Genomic DNA, 11,755 nt, shown 5'->3' on the forward strand with positions numbered 1-11,755 from the left:
CTCAAAACTAGGACATAACACACCTTAAATGCCAAATGGTTAAGTCATCCCAAATTTGTGGGATTTTTTCCTTCATGGAACACATTCTAGCTAGTGTTGATCAAACACAATGCACTAACACCACTAACACACACTAAAAGTCCTAGATACCCTTACGCTGTGGCACGCACCCAAGCACTTCGACTGCACCTCCATAAAATGCACCTTCAACTTTGGATGTCCCAAAATAGTAATATCCTAACCCAATATGGCCTACTTGTTAGATTTGTGTAGTTCCCTCCTTATCAGATCCTTGCACCTCCTTGCACTCCATGGTAAATCTACTCTAATGGTCACCTTCCAAGTTCCAACACTTCCTTTCACATCATGACATAACCACCGATATACATTACAACAACCTTCAACTTCTTTAGTGGGTTGCACATCTATTTCACATTTCTTCTCCATCTTACAAAGTGGTAGTGCCAAGGAGAGAGTATCAAGTTGAATCAAGGATTGCTCACTTAGTACCACTACTAAGTTGCCTTCGTGCAACTTGTCAAATCCCTTAATTTTGTTTCACAACTTCTCATAGGGCTTAACTTGCTTGTATACACTTCTAAGTGAGACTACAATCCCCCAACCTCTCCTCTGCAACCCTTGTTAGAGTCTTCTTAGACGTGCAATCATGCCTCAAGCTGAATATAACACTAGCATCCCAAATGTGCATGCTCATTCCATCTTTTAATGCTTCGCTGAAACCACATTATGGCACTGCTTAAAATGAAATGTTTACATCTTAAGACAATGTACCTACTTTGCTTATGACAATCTAAACTATGCAAGTGGCTAAGAGAGGACTATATTTTCCCAGGATGAAAATATAGGGTCTTACAACCCCATTCACACAATAATTTTAATATATTTCACCCGAAAAAAGATACATACCCTACTCCTTTCAAATTTATCATATAATTTTAAGAAATTAACACTTGTTATTAACTATTAAATAGACTTACTATATATTCTCCTTTGTTTGCACCCACCTTATATGTAAAAACATATAAATAATTTCAATACAACCAAATTAAAATCATATTTTTCCATTTAAAAATTATTAAATTAAAATTAATAAAAATTACACCTAATAAACTTAAACAACAACCATAAAATTATATTATTATTATTATAAATATTTTCTAACCTAACCGATAACCAAAAACATTATATAGTTACTTCTTTAGTGATGTGAAAATAAAAAAAATATATTTATTGTTTTAATAATACCTAATAAACTTAAACAACAACCATAAAATTATATTATTATAAATATTTTCCAGCCTAACCAAGAACCAAAAACATTATATAGCTACTTAACTAGTGATGTGAAAATAAAAAAATGTATTTACTGTTTTTCACTATGAAATTAACATTTTTGAAAAAGGTAAAGCTTTACTTTTCTTTACAAAACCCCTCCCAACCCAAACTTCGTTTACATTCTAGAACAAGGAGGATCTGTTCGCTTTTCGCAGGGCGGGAGCGAAAACGAGATTGCAGAGATTTGCGAATTAGGGTTCACCAGTAGCAGACACTCGAACCCCACGATCGGTTCTTCAGTCCATGGACGGCGCCAAGGTATGTTCCATTTTTAACTTCAATGGATTTCCACCCGCACATTCAGTCTTCCACACAGAGAGGAGTACACGCATTTCAGGTTTCTGGTTCAAAATCCAGTGTGTTTTTAGCAGCCACTCTTGTATGTTTAGGTTTTAATCTCTGTGCTGCAATCTGTTACTGTTTGCAGGGATGGCGCTGGCATTTGATGAGTACGGGAGGCCATTTATCATAATAAAGGAGCAGGAGCAGAAGACCCGAATCAGAGGCTTAGATGCTCAGAAGGCCAACATTGCGGCCGCCAGGTCCGTTGCGAGAATCCTCCGCACCTCACTCGGCCCCAAGGGAATGGACAAGATGCTCCAGAGCCCCGACGGCGATGTCACCATCAGTAAGCTTCTCTTCCATTTATTGAATCTCTATTTCTGGGTCGGTAAAACCCCATAAAAATCTAAAAATCTGAAACTAAGTAGAATTTATTTTAAAAAACTTATGATTCGTAAGTAGCAGTTACTTTAAAAAATTTATAGGTTTTCCGAAAGGAGTGAAATAAGCAAATACTCTGCGATCTGCTTACTCTTCCTCACAAACTGTGAGGCCCGCCGAGCTAGATGCTCTACATACGACGCTGACTGCCTACGAAAGCTCCAGAATGGGTGAATGCGTTGAGATGTCACTAACATTGAGAGATAGACACTTTCCAGGGATCTACTTGGCGTAGAGGTACTTTTGGCGGGCTTTTCACCAACCAAGAAACTTCGTTTACAAATTATTTTGCTCAAAATAACACCAATTGCTCGACAGCAGAAGGTTCATAAAGAAATGGAAATTCCAGGAGGCTGAGTTTTCAGAGGGACAAAACTTCCATGGGGCTGAGATCCCCAGGTTCCATTTTGTTGTGTAATTTCTGTATTTCTCTGAGTGCCGTTTTCCTTGAGCGAGCCCTTATTTTTCCTGAGCATTTTAATGAAGGATAAATTGGAGGGCCGAAAAACAAGTTCTTTGGTGTTTGTGGTTGGTTTTCATTCATGTTTCTGTTGCAAATGTTTTTATAAGCTAAAAATTAAAATACCATTATTTTCTTTTCAGCAGTTATTCAGAAAATAATTTACTGGGGTGAATATATTTTTTTGGGAATAATTAAATTGCTAGGAATTTTATTGAGATATGGTATTAGAAATTTAAAACAAGGAATCGTCAATTAAATTGGGATTTTCCTGAACAGGGTTGAGAGAACAGCCCCTGGAATCTAAGTATGAAAAGAGCAAGGTTCAAAATATAATGCAGGTTTTAAAGAGTGATAATAGCAACTCAATAGCAAGGGCAGTAAATACTACATATTTTTAAAGAGTCTGTAAAAATTGGGGGTTTTATGGGAAATGATTGACATCTATGAAGCAGTGAGTTTTCAGTTGATGATTGCCTATAGAGAAAGACAGCCTCTCTCTTAATGCAGCTTCCAGGCTTTTGAACTCACATTGGTTTTTATGGCAGTATGGATTTTTTCCGTGCATTTTCCTTTCTCCAATTCAATGTTCTGTTTTCTTATGTTAAAATTGCATTGTGTTTGTGATTGAGGTGGTTATTGATCTGGAGGGGTCTTTCTTTTGATGCAGTGGTTTGGTGATGCTGAAAAGCTGACAAAGGCCCTTTTCTCATTTGCAAGCAGGCTAGCTCCAGTTATCATATTCATTGATGAGGTGAGCTTAGTTGCTTGTATTCTGTTTTCTGCACTCGCAGATGTCTTAGGCTTGCTATGTTTAGTTAGCCTACCTCTAGTCATCTTTTAAATTATGCAGCATTTAAAGTGAGTTGCAACATATTTACATTTATTTTATGGTATATTTCGATATAGTTGTCTCAGGCTTGCTATGTTTAGTTATCCTATCTCTAGTTATCGTTTTAAATTATGAAGCATTTAGAGTTGCACTTTTTTTAGATTTACCTTATGGTATATGTTGCAAAAAGGGCTTCTTTAATATAATTTTATGTGTTTATCTGGGATTGCTGTTCATCAGAGATTTCTAGGTCTTCTCCATATAATTCTTTATTTGATGCACTGCATTTGGTGCTTAAATTACTTAGTGGTCATTGATTTCTATGGGTTATTGCAGTTACATTCTATCTATTTTGTAGGTAGACAGCATTCTTGGGGCTCGTGGTGGTGCTTCTGAACATGAAGCAACAAGAAGAATGCGAAATGAATTTATGGCAGCTTGGGATGGCCTCCGGTCTAAAGAAAGTCAAAGAATACTTGTGCTGGGTGCTACCAACAGACCATTCGATCTTGATGATGCAGTTATCCGTCGCTTACCTAGAAGGTCTGTTGGACAGAGAACGCTAGGAGTATGATTGCTTGTTTTCTGATTCACTATTTGTGGAATATCTATTATTAGATGAAGGAATTTGTCAGACCTTTATTTGTAAGTCATCATAAATTGCTGTTTTTCTTTTAGGATATATGTAGATTTACCAGATGCTGAGAACCGAGCGAAAATTCTGCGGGTTATTCTTGCTCAGGAGAAAGTGGTGGATGGTTTCAATTTCAATGAATTAGCTTGTGCAACGGAAGGTTATTCTGGGAGTGACTTGAAAGTATGCATGCAATAGTTTCTGTTTTCAATTTGCAAAATTTTCACTGTCTATTTCTTCCACATAGTTTATTCATCTTATAGAAAATTTTAATCTTGTAGAACCGATGCATCGCAGCAGCCTACAGGCCAATTCAAGAACTTCTTGAAGAAGAGAAAAAGGTAAGACTCTATATTCTCATCCACAAATTTAATCCTTCTTAACTGTTGTATTCTCTTCCACTGACTTTGTTTGGTCAGTAGAGAACATTAAATTTTTTTTCTTTCCTTTCATTTCTAATCTTATGCGAGTGAAGATTTCTATCCAGCATTTCTGATGTTGGTTACAAGGAAACTGTTCTGTTACATGGTGGAAGCACTGCTGGTGGGAATCAATAGTCTGCATGATTTTGGAAGTGAGATTGAGAAATACTGCATTTCTCCCAATGCCTGCCTATATTTTATTTCAATTGAATTCAAAGTGTCAAGTAGTGGTTACAAATAGCTCAGGTTCTGTGAATTACATATGCAATGAGCATGGTAACTTTGTATCAGCTAACACAAGTGCTGCACAGCATTATATTCAATGATGGATACCCTAGTGCTTGGAATTAATAGCCTGCATGATTTAGGAATTTGGGTTGAGAAAGCATATTTTCTCTAGTGGCTGCCTATATTAACTGTTTCGTTTCAAATTAGTGTTGAAGTGGTTCGTAGAAATAGCTTGGGTTGTGTAAATTATATATGAAATAAGCAGGCTAACTGGAATTAACTCCTACATTTGCCACACCTGTACCTGATATGTTTTGGGTGCATGGGTCTGCTGATTTGCATCTAAAATGCCTCTGATTGGAGGTGTTACTTCACAAACTAGCACCCTTAGATTAAATTAAAAAAAATGATACTAGCCTATTGGCAACTAAGAGGGATACCAATGTCACCTCACTAACCCTCTTAACCTTAGGGTGACTCTTCTCCAACTCAATGGGGGCTTCCCTAAGATAGGATTGCTAAACCCTAGGAAATAACAACTCAATGTTAAAATAAAGTGTGGCTTTAACAACAAGTGTTTGATTAACTTCAGAAAATAAGATGGGTGAGTAGACTGAGATTTTCTTTCCCTATACACAAAAAGTCATTATACATATCTTGGGCCAATTAGACAAATCTTTGAGGGAAAACTCAAGTGCCAAAACTATCTAAATGATGAAAATTTAAGCTCAAGCTAGTGATTTTTTTTTTTGTTTTTTGATTTTTTATTTTCAAATAATAATATACTAGGAAATTTGAAAAAGTTTCGAGTTTTGGAATTTTGATGAGGTGAGGAAAAGACTTTCCTTGTGCCCTTCTAATTAACTCTTTCAGTTCAAGATTGTGGTTACAACCCTCCCTAAATCAGCCATTTTTATTTGCACAAGTAGTGAGTTTGAAGTGCTTGCGTAAGTCGTCCCCAATCTTGTCTAAAACTTTCACCAGCGCCCAAATTCAACTAAGAGCAATTCCCTTTGTGGAATACCTCCAGCCAATGGATCAACTATGAAGCTAGGAGAGATATAATCCTTTATGGAGGTACCCCTGATAACTGTTTGTCCAAAAATCAGATATTGGTAACTGTAGTTCAACAAGAAGTAGGTGAGACCGTTAATTCTTGTGGCATTTCATTCTGTTGAAAACTAGATGTTCTATATGGTCAAGCGAGATTCTTATTCCCGGTCAAAAGATCTGAATTCTGGGATGAATGGGGAACTGGTATTAACGTCCTCCTTTTATATCTAATTTGGCCAGTAGGTGGAGCACCGGTGTGTTGGCTGATTGCTCCTGGAGCGGTAGGGCCCCTCACTTTCTTTTGTTCGGCTTTCCCAGGTGATTGGAAGATCTGGCCATAGCTATAGGAATAAGTTGGGGGCGCTCTTGCCAGCCATTGTGGATTCGGTAATTGCTTGCCATTGTGAAAAGGTTGGAAGAGCTCAAATAAGAATAGGGGTCGCCTAATAATAGTAAGTAGGGCGACGCACTAATCTGAACCTATGGATGGAATCAGCCCAATCTATCTATCCTGTTGGCCCCGATTGGAATCCTGTAGGAAAAAACTGGCTTAGTCAATCAATGCTTGAGCAGAAACATCCCTCATCTCGCCGCCCATCCGATACAGCTGGGCATCCGATCTAGGTCAGACCTCATCAAGGTGTCGAGCATCCATAAGGTAATCCGATCAATAAGCGAGAACGAGCGCATGAATGAACCCTTTATAAGTCAGGGGCCTGCCTGTCACTTCAAACATAGAATTGAGATTGATGTGCCTGGATGGATGATTTGGACTAGCTAGATGCCGGCCCACCTCCCCGCTGGCACTACTCCCGATATAGGGATTCGATCCAGCCAAAGCAGGTGCAGGGAAGAATCCAACCGGGCGATTAGTCTTTGTGTTATGAGCTTTCTTGGTGGAAACACGTACACTGGTCTATGTGCCTCACTGATTAGTAATGTTATACCATCCTGTAATAAAGAGACTATAGATATGAAACCTACTAACTATCCATGGTACTTGTTGGCTCTCTCCCTCTTTCACACTGATCTAGCCTCTAAGATCTTTATAGAAATTTCTAAGATCTTTATAGATCTTTATATGAAACCAATTATCAGACAGAGAAGAATGGATATCATGAAGAAAACCTAAATTTTATGGCTATAGAGGATGCAATTCCCAGAGGCCAGGCCAACAAGCCCTTCTGGGCTCATGGGGTTGACTTATTAGGATATTCTTTGGGGTCCAGGAGGCATGCCAATTTGCCATTTGAAGATCCTAATTCTCCTCGCCATTCGCAAATCGTTCATCTGTGCTTATGCTCAGAGAGGACAGCTCAGCTTGAGAATGTAAGTTGATAATATGTACTGATAGATTTATAGATAGTTTTGTAGCATTGCTGCAAGTCAATATCCAATACTGTGTACTGTTTGATTTAGTAGTGTCAGAGAAGTCATATGGGGAGGATAGGAATTATGTTATGCGGATATGAAGTCCATAAGGTTTATTTCCTAGTATCTAGGTCAATGAAGAGGATAGGAATTGTTCTGTAACTGTGGATAGGAAGTCCATAAGGTCTATAGCCTAGTGATAGCTAGGCCATAAAGTCTATTATCTTCCATGTTAATAGAGTTTATTGTCCACAAAGAGTTTATAGTCCATGAGGTCTTACATTTGTGCATTGTTAATGCCATTAAATGCACACTAGGTTTTGTTCTCTACGTTATATCATTATAAATTAATGAACTATAAGTTCTATGATTTCATGAGTATCAATTTTGATGTTGATGGATTGCCATCACAGGTTTGCAAGACAGAAAGAACAACAATGTGTGGAGCTTTAACAACAGCTGGGCTTAAAGCCACTTCCGTTCTCAAGGAGCTTGGCAATCGCTGGGAGCATTACTCTGTCATAACTCTGGTTGACTGCAGAAGCCTCGTTGGCAGCAGCCTATCTGATCATAGTGTTGGTAAGGTTTTGCCAATTCCATATTTGCACATTGCTTTATTTTATTTTGAATTACCACTGTTGCTTCAAAGTTTTGTCTAGTTTTCACAGTATGTTTTTGTATTTATTTACAGTTATCGGTTTCTGTAGGTTTAATTTATTTATGGCATGATTTCTTGCACTCTATGAATTGGGTTTTTCTAGTGTGAGCAGTCATGTCGTTCATGGTATATATGTTGTACAGATACACTTGTATTCAGTAAGAAAGCAATTGTGTGTGGTTCTATCAGCTACAAACAATATTAGTATATCTCAATTTGTATACCCTTTATTTTTTTATTAATTTTCTTCTGATCAGTTGTGTGAATATTTGTATTGCTTCCCTTGACCCTTATTTTGGTTTCTTGTGGGCACGAAGGTTTCTACCATTCTGCTATTATGAATACCCATCATATCAATGAAACAGGGGACTTTTGGGAGCTGCCCAGACAATGCTCAAATGCACTTGATACATCTATGAGGAATCGAAAACATTTCACAGACATGAGTGATGTCAACTTTCTTATGTGCCAAGCAATTCAACATCCTTATTTAACTCCATCATCTTCACTTCGCACTTCACTTATTGTTGTATTTGAAGGTCCCATGGTGGACGAAATGGATGAATTGAAAAGGGCAATAGGTTTAGAGGATTATATGGGATGCTCTTCTGTTCATGGAGTAGGACCTTCTCTTGCAGTTTTTGATACAGTCAGAAATGGAGCTTTGGATTGTGCATGTGTATATCCCGCATCTTTGCATTCCAGAAAACAAATGAAAACTTTAATTAACTGTATGAAGAGTATCCTCATTGGTGCTGCTAAGCTCTGAGAGAAAGTGTCAGGTGCAGACCTTGACAGAAACCTGACTGTACAAATGGGATAAAGGATATCATCTAGGAAAATCTTATGTAGCCATTGTTTTCGTTCATGCAAAGCAGTGTTTTTTTGTAGCACAGACTTTTATCATTAAATACTACCATATGATAAACAACGATCTTATCTATCAATTTGCAAGTATTGTTTATATTTTTCCCTCATATCTTTTTAGAGTGAGAATCCCAATTTCAATTTATTGAAAATAAAAATACACAAGTGTGGCCAAGCTCGGAATCCTATTGAGACAATAAGATGCAAGAGAATACACAGAGTCCTTATGTCCTTGGAGCACCTACTACATGAGAAAATAAAAAAAAAATCACCTAGTTAATTCAAGGAAAATGATATAGCCTAAATCCAAAGAAATGTAGAGGTTCCATCTTTCCATAGGCGCATAATAATATTGTATGCATAAGAGATAACATATACATAACACAAATTTTCTCTGCTTTCTTTTATTTGTTGTCACCCAGATGGCCCTGGTTAGTTTTGTAGTCAAAAGTGGTCAAATCTTGTAGTCAATGGCTACAGAATTATTTGATGTTGTTGTCTGACATAAGGTTGTTTGCCTGTGCTGTAGTTGATCTATAAACTGAAGTATAACTAGAGGTGTTCTAGTTTTCAGCGGATATTTTATAGTATCTGAGAATTCATATGTATAGCACAAAGAAGTTCAATGCAATTCTTCACTATTAAGAAATATGTTAATAGATAGTAACCTTGTTTTCCTATTAGTGAACAAACATTTACATTCAGTCGGTATACATATTACAGGATTTCAAAACAAAAGGCTCAGTCTTTATAGAAATTTCACATATGGAAATTTCATTATGGCTTTCTGGTGGGAGTGATTAGCTTGTTGGAGACCAGAACTTCAGATGCTACTGAATACAAAAAACACTCTGACTTTTTTGCCTGCCTTTCTCGAAACCTCGTTCTGGATAATCCACTCATCGGAGGTATGAAAGTGAAGGACTTGAAATACCAACCTTCATCTCCCAGATGCTGGGAACTTGGGAGAGAATGCTGGATGGTTTCAAGATCTCACTTCTGTGGAATATGGTTTCAATATTTTCATGCTGATCCTGAGACCCCGGGTGAGCAATCTGTCATTAGCAGATCCCAGTCTTTAAGCAGTTAGTCCTGTTTGGACACTAGGAGATCCCTCTTTAGCTCCTTTTACTGCTTTCATGAACCCCACCCATCTACTCCTGAACCTGGACCACCTGTAACTCCTGCTACTGATCTTTAGTCAAATCCATGAAGGGAGCATGCCAGGAAAGCATTTTTATTGTTGATGGCATAACTGCTGCAGGTCCAACTAGAGAAAAATTGTTTGATATGGACAGTAACAGAAAACATGAGGGATTCATTGACCCTGCCAAAATTGAGGGAAACAATGGCCAGGACGCTGGAGAGAACCAAAATTTCGAAGTTGGAGAAAATATACAGATTGTGGTGAGCAAGTAGGAACCTTCCCAACTGGATACTCCATTGAGGATCCATGAGGTTACGCCGGGATATAATATATCAACCTGTTTAATTACCTTATTTGGCCTGGACTCTAGTATTCGATCCAAAAATTCAGAACTTAGAAAAAGTTACAATATATCCCCTTGTTTAAGTATGAATGAATCTCTTCTAGAAGACACAAAGAAAAGTCGGCAATGAGAGCATTCAGGTATTGAATTTTTCATTAAACATTATTTAAAATGTATTAATACTTATAAGTATCTTAAACATGTATTTGTGTGAAAATAAATTGAATTGGTTTTTTAAGGACAAGGCATCCAAGGCGAGGTTAACCAAGACAAAAGTCACTCATCGTAGTGGCCAGAAAGGTTTAAAAGCACTGATAACAACCTTTGTAAGTATATTAAACATGTGATATTTTTTTAATAAATTTTGTACTAGAAGAAAGTCATTGTTATCTAATTTCTCCCTATTTACTGATTGATAGGAACTAAAATATGGAAGACCTCCAAATCATTTGGAAAAGGAGGTGCTGCAGGAAAAGAGATGGGTTGAATTTGTTGTTTGGATGGACTCCATGGTATGTAATCTTAGTTGGATTTCCAATATACTTTTAAACCATATTTTCATTTTATTTTTTAGTACTATTAGATATTATATCTTACTTCATTTTATGGTTAACATTGTATAACAAAAACATGCGTTGTGTTATGTAATTAATACTAACATGTAATATTGATTTTTTTTGTCAGAATGCTATAGGTAATGATTGCCAAGATGATGATCCAAATTATGTTCAACATATATCAGGAGATGATGAGGATGATGGTGGTGAAGGAGGAGATGATGATGATAGTTGCGGTGTTGGTGATGATGTGGATCAGAGTAATGAGGATGGTCAAGATGATCATGAGGATGATCTTGGTGGTGGTAGCTAGGCATGCACATGCATTGTTTTTTATGAAGAAATTATTGTGTAGAATGACATTGTTATGTTTAGATGGGTGTTGTGAATTTACCCTATATCAATGAGACATTTTGATTTTGTAATCATACGATGAGTTTGATTTATGTATGTTGTTAATTTATCGTAGAATAACGATATTCATGAAATATTTTGATTTGTTAAGCATATTTGAATTTTACTTGTTTTGATTAAAAATAATACTGATTTTATTAGTATTATGTTGCTATTTTATACATGTTTTGAAAGTTGTTAATGACACATTGTTATTTTTTTGGATGGATGTTGTCAATTTCTCTTAAATTTATTTACAAATGATTTTGAATTGTGATATCTGTTTTAATGATATTTAGAAACTATCATATATTTCACTATGAATCTATAAAGGGGGTCATATATGTAAAGAGAAATATACTCTATATAAGAAGCCAAATGCGGATGTAACCATGGATGCAAAATTGAAAGTAAAATTGGATGTTAAACTAGGAATTAATACAAAATGAAAACAATTGACATACAAAGTGTTTTAAATTAGAAGTGAAAAATTGTGCAATAGTTGACACAAAGAAGGGAACAAAACATGGCATACAAAAGGATATCAAATTGGGCAAAAACAAGGACACATAAATGGGCACCAAATTAGATGCAAAAAAAGACAACAACTAGATGTAAAATAAGATGCAAAGTTGAGCGTTAAAAAGAAGCAAAAAACGTTACAAATTAATATGCCAAATGATGATGCAAATAATGGTGTAAATTTGGGAT

At 36.5% G+C, this 11,755-nt stretch overlaps 1 protein-coding gene across 7 annotated transcripts; it reads left to right on the top strand.

The window, feature by feature from the left end:
- Positions 1-1,460: 1,460 nt before the first annotated feature.
- On the top strand, positions 1,461-11,079 carry LOC149157209 (uncharacterized). Of its 7 annotated transcripts, none has more exons than XM_089435670.1 (9): positions 1,483-1,693; positions 1,784-2,022; positions 3,210-3,293; positions 3,730-3,914; positions 4,050-4,188; positions 4,287-4,346; positions 10,334-10,420; positions 10,514-10,606; positions 10,779-11,079. In XM_089435670.1, exons 1-9 carry the CDS (start codon positions 1,600-1,602, stop codon positions 10,962-10,964), a joined length of 1,167 nt encoding a protein of 388 aa, XP_089291796.1. In that variant the 5' UTR covers positions 1,483-1,599; the 3' UTR covers positions 10,965-11,079. The 7 variants fall into 7 exon arrangements, with proteins under 7 accessions (XP_089291794.1, XP_089291793.1, XP_089291796.1 ...); XM_089435671.1 differs by lacking the exon at positions 10,334-10,420 and adding an exon at positions 7,493-7,658 and having other exon boundaries at positions 10,779-10,904; XM_089435672.1 differs by lacking the exon at positions 10,779-11,079 and adding an exon at positions 7,493-7,658 and having other exon boundaries at positions 1,487-1,693; positions 10,514-10,571.
- The last annotated feature ends 676 nt before the right edge of the window (positions 11,080-11,755 follow it).

Source organism: Pinus tabuliformis, chromosome 5_2 (genome assembly GCF_031772625.1).
Source record: "Pinus tabuliformis cultivar Carrire ecotype Pingquan chromosome 5_2, CPIR1, whole genome shotgun sequence".
In the NCBI taxonomy this organism is placed as follows: domain Eukaryota; kingdom Viridiplantae; phylum Streptophyta; class Pinopsida; order Pinales; family Pinaceae; genus Pinus; species Pinus tabuliformis.